This window comes from Megalops cyprinoides, chromosome 3 (assembly GCF_013368585.1).
Source record: "Megalops cyprinoides isolate fMegCyp1 chromosome 3, fMegCyp1.pri, whole genome shotgun sequence".
NCBI classification, from domain to species: domain Eukaryota; kingdom Metazoa; phylum Chordata; class Actinopteri; order Elopiformes; family Megalopidae; genus Megalops; species Megalops cyprinoides.
The window spans coordinates 37,823,797-37,843,886 of record NC_050585.1 but is presented as its reverse complement, the minus strand read 5'-3'; the positions used below and the strand labels follow the sequence as shown (position 1 = coordinate 37,843,886).

The 20,090-nt window shown below is 38.5% G+C and overlaps 2 protein-coding genes across 2 annotated transcripts; both read left to right on the top strand.

Moving 5' to 3' along the window:
* Positions 1-384: 384 nt before the first annotated feature.
* Positions 385-2,652, top strand: rps25 (ribosomal protein S25). Its single transcript, XM_036525597.1, has 4 exons — positions 385-449; positions 1,140-1,232; positions 1,788-1,971; positions 2,516-2,652. Exons 1-4 carry the CDS (start codon positions 447-449, stop codon positions 2,608-2,610), a joined length of 375 nt encoding a protein of 124 aa, XP_036381490.1. The 5' UTR covers positions 385-446; the 3' UTR covers positions 2,611-2,652.
* A 10,927-nt stretch (positions 2,653-13,579) lies between these two features.
* LOC118774517 (gamma-sarcoglycan-like) lies at positions 13,580-19,670 on the top strand (the record flags this gene model as incomplete). The annotated part of the gene is made up of 7 exons (XM_036523862.1): positions 13,580-13,699; positions 14,358-14,459; positions 15,471-15,558; positions 16,921-17,040; positions 18,063-18,135; positions 18,979-19,102; positions 19,489-19,670. Coding segments are annotated over 7 exons (798 nt in total), but the record flags the coding sequence as incomplete, so codon positions are not given.
* Between the last annotated feature and the right edge of the window lie 420 nt (positions 19,671-20,090).

The following is a 20,090-nucleotide window of genomic DNA, read 5'->3' as shown; positions in this document are numbered from 1 at the left end:
GTACTTGGCTGTTACTGTTAGCCAGAGTGCCTTACAAGTCGAGGAACAAAGCTGAAATAAGGTAATTTACATTAATATTTTGCAAATATTTAGCAAATGATCTTATCTAGAGTGACGTCCAAAGTGTTAGGACCTAGTTAGGGCACATACACATCAGTACAGTACATACAGAATACAAAATACCAACCTTTATTCGTCTTCTGCATAAGACACCAGTACCAACCTGCTTACATACAGCAAAGACAAATATATATAACGAAAAACATGTTTCAATTCAGTGGAAACCGGCTTCCATTTTGCGCCCTCCTCGTTCAAAAGGCCAAAACTCTATTTCCCGGTGTGCTCTAGTACCCCGTTCATTTGCACATCCGGTTTCACGGGTTGTCATAGGCGCGCGTTCAGGGGCTGAATTTCCTCTCTTTCCGATATCTCGGCAGCGGTGCAACATGGTGAGGGCCCTGGGTGTACTTTTATAGGAATAATTTCATGTATTTGTTGAGAAAATACATAAAACATCTCTACAGGGAAGCATATGAATTCGTAGATATCGTACTGCTTGATACAGGGTTTATATTGGTGTCTGTAGCTGTGAAAAGTATCATGCTTCATTCTTCGGCACTCACGTTGCGGTTCGCGAAAGGATGGGGTAGTTAGATGACTATTGCTAGCTGCTTGAGCTTGCCTGCAACGTGGGTGAGGCCTAGCAGTAACTGTAGCAATATAGCTAGTTAGGTGTACGTAAGTGTCAAATAATTGTACATTATTCCTCTAGCTAGTTAGTATATAAAGTATTGTGTATCAATATTTCTGTGCCGCGTAGCTTTTGATCTACATGTACAAGTTGATCGTTTGGCTAGCTAGCTTGCTCATTCTGAGCTGCTAGACGAGCTAGCTAAAGCATAGTCCATAGGTAACAATTAACGTTATGTCGAAATTTGATAACAGCCATTTCGCTTGTTGGATACTCTTTTCGATGTCTCGCTTCTAACGTTTCATATAAAAATTAGCTGAATCGCAGACTGTGTAGCTAGCTAGCTACTTTGACAGTCATCTAACTTGGGAGATTTTACCTATTTTTACTCTTCACAACAAGATATCAAGCTGGTTCAGAATTTTAATCTGTTAACTGCTTTCCACAGCCTCCTAAGGACGATAAGAAGAAGAAGGATTCGGGAAAGTCCAAAAAGGACAAGGACCCCGTCAACAAGTCCGGAGGCAAAGCTAAGAAGAAGGCAAGTTAGTTGTACCAGTGCGCTGCGTGGTCGTAGCGGCAGATAACGTTCAATACACACCCGGAGATGTGGATATGTAGGCCTGTCTATATATTTAAATGTATCTGTGTAAGCTTATATATTCAAGGTAAATGAAGTGCTGTGCATTTTAACATGCGAACAGGTGAATAATTGTGTCGGTTTCTGATCAAGGTGAAGTCATCTGTGCAGAGTTTGACTTACCCTGCACTGTATTAAGGTGGCTTAGCTTTAGTTAACAGTGTGTCCCATGAAATTGCACTTAATTCACTTAAGTGTAGCCAGATGCCTCTTAAAAAGCATGTTTCAATAAGACCTGATATTGCGATAACGGCTGTGCAATTGAGGTGCGCTGGTGATAAAAATTTGATTTGCTAATATAACCACACTGATGATACGGTTTTATCAGGCAAACTTAAGAAATGCAGAACACTCCTTTTACAACAGCTAATCATCAGACTTGTATATAACTTTAACATCGTTTGTATAAAAGCTCCAATCACGTCAACCTTGACCTGTCTTTTGTGCCCTGAGTAGAAGTGGTCCAAGGGGAAGGTGAGGGACAAGCTCAACAACCTGGTCCTCTTCGACAAGGCCACCTACGACAAGCTGTACAAGGAAGTGCCCAACTACAAGCTCATCACACCAGCCGTGGTTTCTGAAAGGCTGAAGATCAGAGGTTCTCTGGCCAGAGCTGCCCTCCAGGAACTGCTGACCAAAGGTATGGGTTAGCATGGCTGTTTGTTTTTTGCCAAGGGTGTTTCTGCTGTGTGTGTGCAGTGTGCTCTAATCTACCAGTGATGAAATGCATAGAAGTCTAAGTGAGCATTAATTATGAGCTTGTCATTAAAGAGGCTGATAGACTTGAATGATCTCTCCTTAAGGGGGGTGATGAGAAATGGCACGTTCCTTACCGAAGAAATAAAAATACTGAATATTTTTACCTTTAAAGCGCAGAATTTGAGTAGATGATCGTTTGTGCAGTGCTTAATCATGGGTTAAAAAGAACATTGCTATGACAAAAATCCGTCTTGTCAAAAAGGTCCATAGAAGTGCAAGCCTTACACTGGCATTTAGCAGGAAACTCATTTGTAAAGTCTCAGGATGTAAGTGTTTGTTTCATGGTATATGATTTTAAAATCCTGTGCTTTCAAAGTGAACAGTATCCATCTGTGGTATTTTGGTGGGCTTGACAGTGCCAGGCTCATCTCAGCAGAGCTGATGCCAGTTGTTCGCATAGTTAACATGTTCTCCGCTTTGTCAAGGCATGATCAAGCTGGTATCGAAGCACCGGGCCCAGATCATCTACACAAGAAACACCAAGGGCGGTGATGAGGCGGTAACGGAGAAGGAAGCATAGAAGGTGAGTTACATGAAGATGGAGGCAACAGTGATTTTGCCATGGTTTCCTGTGTCTATGAGGGGTGGACATTTGCATACTGTGCATAGCAGTTTGCGCCTTTCCAAGTTGTACTGGAGGCAAGTTGGTGTACTGCGAGGAATTTGCCCTGTTAGTGATTTTCCCTCAGTACTCTGTATGCTTCTAGTAAAACTGGGAACGACTAACACTGCTTTGCACCGGGGTTGCCATTTCTATCTCTGTATATGGTCGTGCTGTTCAGATGAGTGCTTTCCAATGGTCTGGGGGACCAACTGCACTGTTGATTTTCCTTTAAAATTATGTTGCTCGATTAGGTTGAGCAGTTGTTTGAATTCTGGTCTGAATTTTACATCTGTTGACTGTGCGCTGTTGTGTGCTTAGGAGTATGATTGCGTTAAAAGTAAAGGCATTTTCATTCTTAATGTGTGCCCCTTTAGCAAACATGGGGCTTTGTTTTAAGTTCTATGGGAAAAAATGTTCAATCTTTGTTACTACTTTTTTTGAAAATAGAGTGGGTGAGCAGATTTGATGCACCATTCCTGATGTTTTGTGCACCTCCAGTGGCACATTTTTTGAAAATGATGTATTGCAAAAAGCAGATGTTACATCCAGATCAGTGTTAAGTTACTTTCATCAAAGAACAACATGCTCTTGCACATTTTATACAATGTAGCTTTTTTGGGGGAAAAAAGACTACTTTGTCCCTGAAGTTCTTTTCAAGTTTAGTTACATTGTTTAACTTGGAGTGCATTTGGTTGATTTTTAATTTCATTTTTTTAATTCCAGGGCCTGCTGTTGTGATTCCACATTTTCATCTGTTGGTATTGTGACATAAAACAAAATAAAAATAATTTAAAAAAAACTTAATGAACAGTGGTACAAGTTTTTTGGGGGGTTTTGGTTCTGTGTATATAGAAAACACTGCACGTACAGAGATATCCATGTAATTGACAGCCTAATATCAGTGAAGACTGATGAGTTTCACTTCAGTCATGCTCTTTAAATTACGTTAAATAAGCCTGCTACCAGCAGCAATTGGTGACTGGTATCATGCCAAAAGTATCTGGGTGTTTTTTTCCCATTTTGAAAGTAGTGTGTCAACAAACATATCCCATTGCAATTCCTGCTTTGAAGTAGATCTGTTTCACAGGAATTTGACTGTTGCACAATATAAACAATTGAATTTTCATTTGTCCTTAAGACTTTATTGAAAATAGTCTGAGTGGGATTCCCATACAGATCATTTCCCGAATGACCCCATTTCAGCACTGAAGAGTTTTCTTGATGCTGGACGGGTGAGCTTAACATTTTAGTAACAGACATGGCGTGAGTACAACTTAAATACTTCAGCAGACAAGGTATGTATTTTCAGCACGGTATTAAGTGCATGGCTTTGTGACTTTTTTTTTTTTTTTTTTTTTAAAGTGTGGACTGTTAAGTGGAGGCCCAACCTCTCATACCACCAGGGGGCAATATAACTGCATGACAAAGTAATAGTGCTGAATGCATCCAGGTTGTACTGTGAGAAAGTGCAGTATTTCACTTGTGTTACATATTCAGATAAGGGAGCTTGTCAGTGTAAGGATTGCATCAACGTGGGAGCAATCTTCTAGTGCCTAGTGAAAATCAGTTAGCTTTTGCTTCTCTTTGAATAGTTGATGTTAAATGAGCTAGCTCTCCTATTATGTACCTAATACAGAGAAGGACAGCTTGTCATTAATCTTTAATCTTTGATTTGGCAGTCAAACTTTCAGTTGGTATCGGTCATCGCAGTGCCATGTACCTTTGAAGCCTGCATCAATTCCCAGTCTGACTAATTATTACTATTCCAGTTTTTCATGTCTATGTGCAAGGATCCTGTACCCACATACAGTAGATGAAGTAGTATGGGTATTGGAGCATGAGACACATGAGTCCTTTGCATTGCTCAACATTGCATTACACCTGATAAATGTGTTTTGCCAAGAGTACCAGCAAGAAATTTAAAATGGAGGAATTTTTATGGGAACCATAAGCCATATACTATTAAGGTTAGGAATTGTACAGCAGCTGTCACCATGCACCCATGTTGTGCATTCGCTCCTTGACATTTGCACAATCCCTTTACTGATTAAGATCCCACAGACTGACAGTATCACAATAAGAGTCCACTGAATGGAAATGATGCACTGCAAGAATGACGCGCAATTATTAAACCCTTTGCAATCTGCAATCTCAGCATCATAGGTTTTGAAGAGCACAAGGCAAAACATGATAATCACGCACAGAGTACATAAAGGCCAAAAATGATTGTCATAATAACCCCTCTCACTTTTCACATGCAAATATTCATTTCTAATTGCGTCTCTGCTTTGCTCACTCTCGGAAAATATTTTACATGGATCTTTATCTAGTTACATCCCATAGCGTGTTCTCTCTCTAAACTCCTGGAAGGTTTGTCTTTGTTGTCTCTGTCATCAAGCATCTCACAGCCAATTTAAAGTTTATTTTTACAACTTGTGTTTTGAAGCTCCACGTGAATGCCTTAACTCAGCCATGTTATTGGGCTACAAATATCAGTAAAATGGTGTGAGGCCCAACAGAGAGGAAGTGGTTCATGCAGTTGTGTGACGTCTGCTGACAAGAGGTGAGGTGAGGAAGAATGTCTCTCTGCAACCTCCAGCTTCTCCGGTGTGAGGGACAGAGCCACTGAAGCATGCTGTTAGCGTTCTGTCGTTATTAGTTTACAGTGTTACCATTTGTAACAGTAGAACAGTGGTGGGGTTCTCACAACAGGTTTATTCTTTAGATGCCTGGCATCCTGATTTGCTGAGTTCCTTTGAAATTGTGTTTCAGAATCAATAATTGCCACTGCAGTCTCCCCCACACCCACCCAACAACCAATCTATGACTTCTATCACCCCACACAAAATGGCATTGATTCCAACTCCTGAATATTTAAAATGTCTCATTAAAATGTGTGCATGTGGAATTGACTGCTGTGCAAATCTTGAGGATTCATTTTATTTTTTTACATTTAATTTCATATGCGGGGGTTCACCCAGAAATCAAATAAACCTGCCCATCACCTGAGCTACTGATGCACAACAGACTGACAAGTTTGCCATTGTAACAGTCACTGGGGAAATTGAAAACAAGCAGTGTGTTATTAACACTAAATTACAGACAGTGTGCTGTCACTGATATTCCTTTTAAGTCGAAACGTACGTTTCGGTAAGTGTTCGGTCTTGTCTGTTTATTCTGTGTTATTTTGAGGAACATAGCATTCAGAACAGTCCTTACAGCTGACGAGGACGGCATTCAGAGCTTATTAGTGTGAGCTGGTATTGTAGATGCGCTGAAGGATGTATGTAGAATATGCCATTCAGGAGAAGAAATGTTTTCACCAATGAAATGTCTTCACTCAAATTATTATTATTATTATTATTATTATTATTATTATTGTGAACAGCTCACCACGCAGTTATAGACAGCACATCAAGTATCAGCATTCTCTCAGAGAATTTCTCTGGAAAAAAAATAATAATAATAAAGCAAGAAATGAAAAATGAGACCTGTGCCATTTGTAAGCGTTCAATTTGATTAAAAAAAAGCTGTAGTTTGTCAACTGTGGTACACATAATTAACATCATATTAAGGATGAAATAAGTCTGTGAAGTGTATATTTCACTTAAGGTCCATGGAAATAATGTACTGTACGATGTTCCTCTTCAAAATTAGGCTACTTGTAAACAGGATTGAATTTAGAGGATTCTGCTCTGCGTTTAGCATCAAGCACTTTATAATGAGTAGTGTTTCAATAAAAATGTAACTTCTGTTCTTTCACGATTATAGCCTACTTTGTCGGTTTTGGTTACATTTAACCGTCTCAGTGAAGGCCGGTGAGAGTGCGATTTGTGCCACTATTCCGTGAATATCGTTGATCATAAAATTATCGCTGTTGTTCTCGCTCCACTACCGATTAGCCTATTGCTCACATCGTTTAAAAAAAACCGTTTCAGTTCTACCAGACATTGCTTCTCCGTATCTACAGACAATAATTCGATGATACACACCGACCAGACAATCTCAGGCACTTTATTTATTTACTTAGGCTACTTACTTACTTAGGCTACTTTTACATCTACCTAGTCCCGATTTACAGAACAGAACCGCGTCTCACAGCGATGTGAGGCGCATTGACTGAAAAAAGTGGCGTTTTCTGTGTGCGCTGTTGGCACTGTTGTGTAGGTAACCTTATTCTGTTAATTCATCTACTTTACGTTCCAAATCGGAGTAAAATTGTCAAAGGAATATAGGTAATCTGGATTTAAACACGAGAGGAGCTCGTAGAACGGAGTACTAGGACCATTACAAAGTGGCTAAAATCTTGAATTTGACTCAGTCCTGATTTTTGTTACTAGCAGGCGTCTGTGAACGTAATACCTTGTCCTGTTACGTTGGTCACCGTTATTTGTTTATACATACATACACACACACACACACACACACACACACACACACACACACACACACACACACACACATATATATATATATATATATATATATATATATATATATATATATATATATTGTTCTTTAACCACTGTAACCTAAAAAAGAGGGAAGGGACAACTGAAGAATATTTGATCAGTTTCTCACTGAATGTACCCAATGTCACCATGTTTTATATAGTGTTTTCCCTGAAATATGTTTACAAAACTTTACTCGGATGACTGCTCATGCAAATAATAATTAACTGGAGAGACCGCACGCAAATGTTTTAGATTCAAATGTTTTGGTTCAATGGTTATAAGGTCCGTCATTAAAATAGGTGTTCCGTAATGCAGAATAACACGGGCAATCTCTCAGCTATGAAAAAAGCCACTCGCTCGAATTGTTTTACGCGAGGGAAGCAGTTTAACCTGGATGATACGGAAGCCGCCTATTGAACATTTATCCGTAAAACATGGAAATATGTGTGTCACTCGCTGTTTAAAGAAACCCAGAAGATCTACAAATGGCAAAAGAAGATAGATTTGTTCTCTCCTCGAAACAGTAATAACAACATTACATGAAAGTAATTGAGGAAAGTGAATGTTCTTCACGTTTTACCAGCGGGAAAGCAGAGCCATTGGAAGTTTCACACTAGAAATTCGAAGGTGGACAAAGGCTTTACGGATACCGAGACTCTACAGGCGTGTTGCTCATTTGTTTTCTGTTGTTGAGTATACGTGAATGCCCAGGTAAGGTACATTTACACTGTGATACCATTTCAGATCGTAGCGTCATGTCGTTTAAGTCATGTAGGCCACTTATTTCAGATGTTCTATACATGCTTTACATAGCGCAGATATTGAACGCTTTGTGATGGTGTAATGTGATTGAAGAAAGCAACATCGAAATCATCAGTCAATTAGCAGTGATTTGGTCATAAGTGTTGTCTGCCTGCACTTCATAATGAACTTGAGATACGCCTATTATCTTATACCTATCCATAGGATACAGTAGAACAGTACTAAAGGTTCATAAAAACTAATGTATGTTAAAATGTGCCAGACATCAACAATGTATCAATTGTATCAATGTATTAATTACTAAACTAAATACTCCTTTTTGTCATACTGGATGATAGAGCAATACAGTTTAAATGCTTGATTTTTTATTAAATCTAGTCTAGATATTCATTGTGAGTATCAATGTCAGTATGCATATCAACGTTAATGCTACTAAAGTGAATGGATTATCAGCTCAAATGGAATATTCTTGAATATTTTACCTCATTTATCTGCTTTCTGGGGATGGTACCAGTCAGACTAGAGAAGTATGGTAGGTAAGCAGAAATATTTCGTACTTGTTTAATATTTGTTACTTAAACTTCAGTACAAAGTGCATTGCAGTTCATCTGAACAGAGACTTAAGTCATGGCTGAGATTAATGAAAACATTCAGCTCAGTTGAAACCTAGGTGATCACGTTAGTCTATTTTGGGAGTGTGTTTTATGTTGAGTGGACTATTGTAGTAGTTCACCCACAAGGAGCAGGACTCGAAAGGTTGCTGGTTCAATTTCCCACGGGGTGCTGCTGCTGTACCCTTGGGCAAGGTACTTAACCCACAATTGCCTCAGTAAATATACATCTGTACAAATGGATAACATTGTAAAAACCTGCAATTGATGAGAGTTGCCTGGATAAGAGCATCTGCTAAATGCCTGTAATGTAATATAAAAAGTGGCTTGCTAGTTAACTGTCTGAGCCGCATTGGTTTGTTTAGCTGACAGCTATCCATAGCCATGCACTTTGATTTGTTTGATGTAAGAGCGATTTCTTTGCACAATCAAAGAAATAATACCTGACATGTTTAGGTAAAACCAAGCAAAGGAAACCACAGTGAGATTCCACTAGCTGTTGGATTAGCTTTAAATATGTGTATAGCCCAAGACAGAAGGCTATTGGAATAATAATGGAAGACTGATGTGTTTAATGAGTTTCACTGCGCCTAAGCTGAAGAATACCATCAAGCACAGTCTGCTAGGATATGAAGACTGAAAGGTAGCTGCAGTATTTATATTCATTTTATCTCACAGTGTCTGATACATTTAACTCAATTATTGTGGTCTATATTATGTGCTCTTTGGTAAATTGCACATAATTGAAACTATCTAACTTCAGCTATAGAATGGGAATTCCAATTAGTCTGGTTCTCATAATGTTTCATGTGCACTGTGATCATTCCTAATGTACAATAGGCAATACATAAGCAAATATGATCAATTCATCAATTGATTGGATGTTTTCATGGGCTCTAACATGTTTTTTTTTTTCATTTGTGTGGCATAATATTTCTGTTTTTGTCAGATAAATATCACAGACAACTGCCCAAAAAAAGGACTGAAAGCATGAAATTTTGCCCACTGGGTGTATTGCTCCATGCTCAACAACTGACTTTGCTGCTAGTATGCATTATTCCTCAGGTAGCTAACAGATATGTCTCAATATTACATGATTCATAAAATATCTATAAGTCAAGCTTTTAACTTAAAATCTCCTGTCAAAGTTCATATATAAGGTGACTTTTTATCTCTATGTCATAACTTGTAGTGACATTTTGACATTCTTGGGGCTAAAAACAGTTCATTTGGAAATAACTGATTGCACATGCCGTGTTTTCACCTCCTTGAGATTCCTTAACCTTGAGGCAATTGAAGACCCATATATTGCTGTGCAGTGCATAGTGCATTGCATAGACAAAAAATGAAAATTATGCAATTAAAAAAAAATCTCTCTCGCAATGCGCAAAGGAGCATCCCATATGAGCCACTATGTAAAAACACACTGGTGGTGTCAATTAGATTCACCAGGTGCTACTGTCTCCCAGTTAAAATTTCTGCCACTGAGGAAAATAGCCAAGGGGTAGCAACACATTTGCACTACATTAATATTTTTTCATTTAGCAAATGCAATCTTATTCAGAGTGACTTACAAGGAAGGAGGAGAAAATGCATGTGATAAAGCTGCAATGCATGAAACAAAGTGTCTGTCATCTGTATACAACTTTAAACACCAAACTGACTGATGATGATGATGTTCATATTATCATGCCTACTACCGCAATACCTTGATGGATAAAAATCTGTGGAAGTGAAACTCTTCTTCTGGCAAAGTATTTTGCACAGTGAATGTTATAGGCTAATATTTGTTTGTTGCATTACTGCATAGCATGTATGCTATGCCTGCGGTAGCATTGCTTAATCTGTGGTTCTTTTATTAGTTGGTGTAACTGACAAATTAGCATCTTCCTAGGTTCAAATACAAGGTAAAAATAATGTTCCTTGTAAATAATGCCACATATTCATTCATTTATGGATCTAGCTCCAGATATACTGTTTATGCCAGCAATAAGGGTTGCACAAATATTATGTAGACATTGGAATATAAGGAGACAACTGGGGGTACACAGAGGTCGTCTAAGGATGCAGTGCACCCCTAAACACCCCCATAGTGCCGGGCCTGCGGTGAGCATAATGTTTGGTGAACTTATGTGTCAATGCAATGCATATACAATAAATGGCAGGTATTCTCCTTAACAATTAATACTGATTGTGCTGACATTTTAGAAACTTGGGTCAAGACAATGAATGCTTTACATATTAACTCCATATTAATAGCACAAGTCTCTGCTGACCAGGAACAGAAGATGTTACACATCTTTGAGCTGGAGGAAAGTGCTATGATTCTCTCTGGACTGTTAAGAGAAACTTTAGGTTAGTGGAACTGCCTGGTGTTTTTTTCTGTAGTTTTTGGTTTTGCATAAGACAGCATTTTTCAGCATACAGCTCTGGCTTGGATTGATCCTCAGTTGTTGCATCCCAGCCCCAAAAAACAATTGCTGTCCCTGATATACATAATAAATTCACAAATAAATGGTGCTGGTATAATTGGGAAATGACAGATTACTGTAGAGAAATGAAGCCTCATTACCTTATGTTCATTAGAGTGAAAAGATATCTACAAAAGCAAATGACTTCCATTTACATGTAGAATAGCAAATGTGATCATTAAACTGGAATAATGACCTCACACTCTGAAAACAGCACGGCAGTACAAGTGTGTGTTCATAAATAAAAGCAAAAAAGTACAATTGTACATTAACAGTTTGTACACATAATAAAGATGTACTAAGTGGGACATAAATTGAACACATGCTGATGCTGATGCATTCTTGCTGAATTATGAAAAGAGAACTGGGCATATATATTCCATGTGCAGTACTAGTACTGGTGAGTACAGACTATTGGTATTTCAAACTCTCGACATCTCTGCTATAGAAACTGTTGATTACATTGCCAAGGCACGTTACGATGTACTAAACTGGTCCTTGCTACTGTGATCATACACAGATTCAGCAAAGTAAGATACATGGAGATTGTGTTTACTCAGTCATTTTAGCAGTCCTGGCATAACTCAAATGACTGGTGAAGTATTTGGTGTAATGTTAGATCTTTCAGTTAACCACTGTGAAACTCCTTAGAACAGAAAGCAAACATTGCAGTATGTATATTGCTGTTTAAATAGTAATATCAGTACAGGGGGAACTTTTTACAGAAAAAGAAGGAACATTTGAACGCTTGGTAAAGGTGCTCACCCCAAGGCTGACCCTCATTGCCCAGACATTATCCAGGTTGAAGCTTAGCTGTCATAGTCAGCTGTGAAACGGGGTCCACAGCAGTCCACTGCAGGGGCTTGCATAAGTCATTCCTCATTTTATCACTGTTATGACCCTGGGCTGTTTCCTGGGCCAGTTTCCCCTAGGCTGGGCATAACATCACACAAAAGCACCTCTTAGAAACCTGTCGTCTTCAGTGCCAATGGTTCTGTAGTGCACAAAAAGACCTGTAGTCTGTAAAATAGCCATTGACTGGGGGCGAGTATATTTCAGTTCTGCACTTCATGTCATTGCTCCCTTACACAAAGTGCAATGTCCTAGAGAGAAAAAATGGCACAACACCCTAAAACATACTTATGCTTTGTGAAATTGAAGCCGTGATGTCTCAGCAGTCAAAGACCTGTTATTCTCTCGCATGATTACATTTTTATGGCAGCAACTCTGTTTTTTGAACACAGACATATTTTCTTTATTTATAAGGTGTGATCCAGTGAATCAGACTACTACGTAAAATTGATATTTTAAGTCTACAAAGGCTTTACAGGCACATCCTACTAATATCCGAAGCCCGCCATCATCTTTATTATACTGCTGGGTTTCTTGTGCGCTTTCAATGTTCAAGATATTGAAATATTTAAAATGCTGTTTCTTTGATTCCTTTTGTGTGAGTCATATTAATTTTAAATGTATGAGTGTAATTATCCATACACAGTAAAGTAAACAACTATCGGTCGCTTATTAGACTAGAAGCCTTTGTACAAACCATAGCAGCTTGATCAGGTTGAACATATCTTCACATCTACATCACACACAAAATATCACAATACAAAATCCAAATAACAATGTAAAATACAAAATCAATCATAATACAAAATATCTGACTAGTAATATTACATTTTATAATAACTTACGGAACCTAATTGTTGTTGCTGATGTTTGCCTTAGATATGTAATTCAGAGATCTTATTAACAAATGACTGAGCGGATAACTGCAGTAATTGGGAGTGAATTGATCCCAATGCTCATTTCCTTGAGTTTCACTGACAGCAAGTAAGCCGGGGGATCCCAAGGTAATTACTGACAGGGCAGGCGCAGGAGAGGTGCAGCAGCTGAAATTGTTATTGGCACACGAGGCCCATCTCTTTGCACACCCCCTGTGCTGGTACAGGAGCCCTGAAGTGAGGTGAATGTTATGCTCCGATGCACTCAGATACAGCCAATGGCTATTTTTCACACTGCAGTTCCTACAGTGCACCACAGCAGGGCACACACCTATTTGAGGTTGGGCAGATCCCCGCTGATGTCACTGAGGGACTTTAGAGTGCATTTATCATTAGAAAGCACTACACCCCAGAGACAAGGGATGCTGACATACCCATCCCAACCTCCAGTAGAACGAAGCCAGTTTGTTTGACTGCTCTGGGCTCCTGGATTTTGTCAGTTGATGACTCAGCTGGGATTGAACCCACACCATAGGGCTTGGCCTGCACTCAGAACTAGATCTTTGAGTTAATGTGCCACTCAGGAGCCCCAAGAGTTCATTTTAATGAATCAGCTGAGGAGGGCTGGAGGGCAGGAGGGAAAGAGCTAGTGTCTGTCCACAACGTCAGTGTTATGGGTAGACAATAACAGGTTACAGTCATGTCTCACATCAGATATTTCTTTATCAGATAGTGGGAGTGACAACAACATGATCAGTGGAGACGTGTTTTCTCTTCAGGAGATGGTACTGGAACACTCCGCCATGGCCACCCAGCACACCGATGTCCCCAACACAGACAGGGGACAGCACAGGGACAAGATAGGGATCTATGGCTGGCGGAAGCACTGTCTCTACCTGTTCATTCTTCTCCTGTTCAGCATCCTGGTGGTGAACTTTGCCCTGACACTGTGGATCCTCAGAGTGATGCATTTCAACATGGTGAGTGTGACTGGAATGGTTGTAGACACACCCTGCAACTATTTATATATGTGTTGCTTATGTACCTGTTTTTGGAGCATGGCTTCTTGCCAGGTGGAGTTCTATCCCCAATATTACACTCGCACTCAGATTCAGTGGCATTAATACTATGTTTTTTGCCATTCTGAGGAGGAATGCTGCAATGGAACTGGTCTATGTAAAACTATGTAGGCTTACAGAACTAACCGAGTGCAAATAACTCCCAACTCATGACAGCCAGATCCCTAGAGCAGATCAAGTTGCTGGTGTTTTTAATGGTTTGGGGTAATTAGGTTTTTTCACTATGTATTTGTCCCACTCAGATTGTAAATTAGTAAAACCACAGAGGAGTACCACATCTATAGCTACATTTTCAGTACAGACATTCAGTGCCTCATTGACCTGTGTCAGAAATGGTGAGAGTTTTAAGAAAATTTCATTTGAAGTTTTTCACTCAGGATCCAGCAAATATGACAAGGATTCCTTTGACCTGACTCCAGACTCGAACAGGAATCAAATTTACTAATGATTTCCCAACTATGATATAATCTGGAACAGCTCTTGATGATATTGTTTTGTAATTATTATTATTATTATCGCAAGTACGATTCACCATTTCAATCCTGTTCCTATGTGTTAGGAAGGGATGGGACTGTTAAAACTGGTATCAAATGGGGTAAGACTCAAAGGAGTTTCAGACTTCCTCTTCCCACTCTACGTCCAAGAGATTCACTCCAGAGAGGTAAGCCAAAGGGGGAGTCTAATGTATAAGCTGTTTCACTTCCAAGCCTTCCAGAACACCTTGTGATCACTTTGAGGTTAAATTCTCCTCTAGAATTGATGATATCGATAATTAATTGTTTGTCAGGGACGTTTCTAGCTATTGAAAAGATCTGGGGCTAAGGTTCTGGGGGTTGGGGAGGTTATATCTACCTTTATAATAAATAAATATTATCACACCTTCGTACGTTGCAAGTCAAGTTCCGCTCTGTTACACAGTCTGTCTGTTGATTTGCTATAAACACCTCCTTTTTCCGGGCGAACATGTTCAGGGTCAGGCTTAAAATATGATCGGACCTAACGACGCCACTGGTTATGTTATGTTTAAAGAGTAATCACATGATATGTTTGCCTGTAAATGAGCTATCCACTACAAGACAATACACGCTTATTGATTCATTTCAGATCATATGATATATGAAACAATGCCAGTTTCTGGTTTGTTTTCCTTACCTGGGATTCATGAATTGATGACAGGTTATAATCAAATAGTGTACATGTCTTTTTGCTGAGTGATTAATATTTTTATTGTTTACATTATTTGTCATTTAGGCATCAATCAATCAACCATCATCAATCAGTCAATCCATTCATGACATTCAGGATGGAGCATTATAATGCATCATGTTTGAGTTTGTAACCTCTGTAGCACATGTACATGTACATATTCTACAGCAGCATTCTACAGATTGCTGTACAGACTGATCTCAGGTCAGTTAGGTGTAATTAATAAAGTTAATTAGTTTTTGTATTTTTTATTCTTTATTTCACACCTTTTGTGTTTTTCTGTCAGCACCCTGACAGGAATATCAAATTGCTCAGCTAGGTTTGTCCTGATAAAACATAAATTATGTATTTGTTAAAACTGCAAGGTGGTATTGTCAGAAGTGTTATACTGTATTGCTTGTTTGTGTGTTTGTATTACTGAATGATTCACAAATTACTAATAAAAAATGACACTTTGTATTTTAAGGACTCACCTCTTCTTGTTCACTCATCTCGAAATGTCACATTCAGTGCCTGTGATGAAAACGGGGATCTGACGTGCACTGTAACTATAGGTAAGAGATTTTTTTCCTTTGGGATATAACAGAAATCATAACATTTACTGTATATTAATTATATGGACACACTCATTGTTTTGTACCACAATACACACAAACTGAATTTTTACAGAGATTAAACAAAATGTAATATATCTTTAATTTGTTTAGCTCAGAGTTAAGGACAGGAGCAGGAACAATCACATCAAATGCCTTCATAAATCCAAAGAGACAACAAGAATTAGGGCTCCAGAACTGTGTAGCCAGTGCCATATTCCAGCTTTAATGTTTGCATGGGCCTTGTAGAATGTTTTGTCTGAGTTTGGCTATTTCTATTTAAACATAATATAATACTTTAAATATTAAATTATTATACTATCTGGACCGAGAAAGCATATAATCGCATGGAGAAAATGAGAAAAAAATAACATTCATGAGGGTAGAACATATTTGTAGCCTCATGTGGTCTCTATGTGATAAAAGGCTCAGAGGTAATGGCCTCCATGAAAAAGGGCAGCAGTGTTGGTGGCTCTAGTTATGGGCGTGACCAGCTAGGAGAATTCCATGAAATTGTGACTGTTAGAAATATGTCTACATCCTTTTAACTCTGTTCTAATTCTAAATATCCATCACCTCTGGAAGTGTGAGGTCCTGTGGGGGCTGTTGTTTCCCAATCCCTGATGCCTTCAACTTCTGTTGACTGAAACTCATGAAGACAAGTCTGTTCTACTCAGCTCTCACACACCTAACTAAAGTGACTTTGCAAAAAGAGAAATGATCAACATGGAGACAAGCAGAAATGGAACAATTATTTTACTTTCATCTTAAGGAAAACACAGGTCAGATATCAACATATGCTTAATATGCAGCAGTAGACTTCTTCATCTGCAAAAGATATTCTAACACAGTCAAGAAGAATAGTTTGTCATAATTGTTGCACAATTTTATAACATGTCTCATAATTCTCAAACAGCATCAACTAAAAACAGAAACTACTTAATGTGAAACATCCCCAAAACATCATATGATTGATAAGCATAGGGTAGGATGAAATGTGGAAAATGAACTTTTCCGTGTACACTATGAAAGAGAGTGAAGTGCTTTGGACTGATGAACTAGTCCAAGCCTTCAAGGAAGATTAGACAAATCCTGTTCTTCTGTCTCTACCTTTTTTCATCCACCTTTTTACACTTAATTCATCCTCCATGAATGTCAGTGTCATTTTGACAGGTTATAGCATGAGTTTTCATCACATTACTTTATTTCGCAATGTAGAACGTTCTTTCATTGCTATTTATAACCAACAAGAACACAATGCACTTTTTGTATTTTATCAAACATGATTGTTTGAGGCTCTCTGCTGTGTGTTTTAATTGTTAGCTCCACAGATAGTGGAAGCCTGTGGACAGCTCTTTAAGGTCATATCAGACAATGGTGGCTTGATCCTCTCTGCTGACAACACGGAGGTGGTGGTCGGGGCTGACAAGCTTCGAGTCACAGGTTCGTAAAGTCAGTTTATGCTTAATTCACTCAGTTAATTCATACATGCATAGAATTTCAGTTGCAGTGTGACTGGGTTTAACGTTCCTCAGCTAGACTGATTTTTTTACATGAAATTGAAATAGATGGATAGTTGGTAGGCACGTGGATGACCTCCATCAGCAAAGTTAATCAAAACTTTAAGCTAATCAAAACACCCATGAATTATTTATAAATAACCAGATTCATACCAGATTGAAGAGGCTTAATTAATGCAGAAATGTATTTGACTTTAGCATCATCATAATCATCATCATCATCATCATCATCATCAGTAAAACAGCATTATGCTAATATATTTCCTCTGCTTGCTGATGGGATTGATCTATAAATGAACCTGTTTTAGCCCAGACTTGGTGCTCAGTAACATGCCTACCATAACCACTCTTAATATGTAAACTCTTGTTGGATGGCCTTGCTGAATGCCCATTTCAAATGAAAAAAAAATCCCTCTTTCTGATGTCAGATGAGATCGGTTCACCAGACACAACTTCCACTTTCAAGGGTTTTGGATATTCAAATAAGCACCACTTTTGGCTTAGCCATTGAGATAACATGAAAATTTAGACTGAATAGTTTGAGTCTGTCATATTTGTAATATAATAATTCCACTCCCATCAGATGGAAATTGTGGAGTTTACAGAGTAGGCATTGTTAATTCGTATACCTATCATGGGACAGTAAAGGCAAAGGTAAATTTCTGTTTTCAGATGGACAGTAAAATTACTATGGTTATGATGATGATAATGAGGAGGAGGATGAGAATGATGGTGGTGTTTTTTGTATATGTGACACCTCCACATGTGTTTAATCTGTGATAAAGAGAATAAATACAAATAATCCTATTCAGATCTTCCTTCAATTGAATCCATGTCATTTTTCTTGTGATTTTAAAATTGATCAAAATCTTTACAGATAGCTAGAGGATAAAATGGCATTGTACATAAAAAGATATTCAATATGACTGTTTATTTGCTAATTAGGACCTGATGGTGCCTGGTTTAAACACTCTGTACAGACACCCCTCATTACAGCGGAATCCTTCAAAGACTTAAGGTAAGTGTTGTAACCTACAGACCATGGGAAAATGTGAAAGCATCGCACAACGAATATAATTAGCATTATAGCATTACTATTTATTATTTCATATTGGTCTGTGTTGGGTTTATGTTTTTATTCAGCCAGTGAAAGACGGACGATCAAGCACTGCTGTTGATTCACTGCAATACAGATTATCCACTACAATTGGATGGCAGTGTTTTCCTCTTTTAATGAGTGTATATTCTTTTTGGTGAAACATCATTGTTCACTGGTGTTCTATTGAAATAAAAGATCACAGATGATGCTCTGCAACGTATAAATAGCATTTACATTTCAACTTCATCTTAAGTGCATTTTCCAGGGAGACAGGAAGCTGTGTTGTGAACATGTACGCCAATGTTTTGAAAGCATTCTAAGGTCTCGTAGCAACAGCTGGAATATGTTAATAATATGTATTCTATGTTACTTGCATATATTGTTTAGTGCGGCCCCAAAGTGTTGGGAAATGGGATTAATTGTGTCACATCCACACCTTAACTCCACTACCCATTCACTGATTACTTAATTAATTCAAATATATTCCAAATATTTACACATTTTACATAAATTGTTAATTAATCAAAATATAAATAATTCATGTTTTTCATGATTTATGACTTTGCTGCCACCATCAGGAACATCATTATAATGACAGTTACATGCACAAATATTGGCAAAACCCAGTCATATTTTAATTTTGTCAGCTCTCTCTGCTTGAACTTTCCACAGAGATACGTGATAACATTTTGCTAGAGTCAATGCTGTGTACAGTATCTTAAAATAACCCCTTAGTGATCATCATCATCATATGGGCTTCAGGCTCGAGTCCCCCACTCGCTCCCTGATCATGGATGCACCTAAAGGAGTCCACATGAAAGCGCTGGCAGGAAATATGGAAGTTACATCTAACGTGGACATCCACCTCCTCACAAGGGAAGGAATGGTAAGTCAGTATGAGGTCTCTTCCTCTGACAAGAGCTAAACAACCGGTGACTAGATAACACCTCTGTCTGAATTAGACTTTGTCCCTTTTTTAAATGCTTAAAAAAATAAAGTGAATTATCCATTTGGTTTTAATTCTCAAGGGAAATTGCTTTAAAATGAGCGACTGTGTGCCAACCCTTCCATGTTGGTAGTGCATTATTCATTATAGAACATATTTTTGATCTATACTTTTTTGTCAACATGTACAGCCCCTCTCCCTCCAGAGGCTTTGGATGGGAACAGATATATTTTCCTGTAGAGTGTGCTGTTATGGTCTGATACCCTGCATAATTATGTGCCTAGGCAGTGAGAAGAAACGGCTCGCACTCTTCTTTCTCTCTGCAGCTGATTCTGGATGCTGAGACACTGCGCTTGCCCAGACTGCCCCAGGGGAAAGTATCAGTGGCTGGAAGCACTCAAGGACTCCTCGAGGTGTGCGTCTGTCCTGACGGTAGGCTGTTTGTTTCACCAGCCGCGGAGGGCTCCACATGCCACCAGAACAGCGAGGTATGCTAATGGATGGCACCGCACCCCAATTTCACTTCCTCAGGAGTGTTCACCATTATTCACAAAACAGTTACCTCCAAAGGCATCAATGGGGTTTTCATCCCTGTTGAAATTTTTGTAGTATATATCGATAGTATACATCCTTGAATCAAGTCATAAGTATATTAACACAGTGTGTCCACTGGATAAAGGAAACCTGTGGTTCTCATGGTTGCATATTTGTTATAATGAATGATAACAGTACATACATTGTACAACAGCACAATACATTGATGAACATGTATTATTTGCATTTTTTGCTAAATAAAGCACACAGCTATTCACTGCTACAGCTTACATTCTATTCAGCTGGTGCTTTTTTTATTTTATTTTTTTTTTTTTCACGCTTAGGTTTGTCTTTTGTGATTGGATTCTTCATGTATTATAGCAGGACATACCTG

Excerpts from the sequence above, each read along its gene's own strand:
- rps25 (XM_036525597.1), top strand. Across the intron at positions 1,233-1,787 it reads GAGGCAAAGCTAAGAAGAAG|AAGTGGTCCAAGGGGAAGGT; the intron begins GCAAGTTAGTTG and ends TGCCCTGAGTAG. Across the intron at positions 1,972-2,515 it reads CCAGGAACTGCTGACCAAAG|GCATGATCAAGCTGGTATCG; the intron begins GTATGGGTTAGC and ends CGCTTTGTCAAG.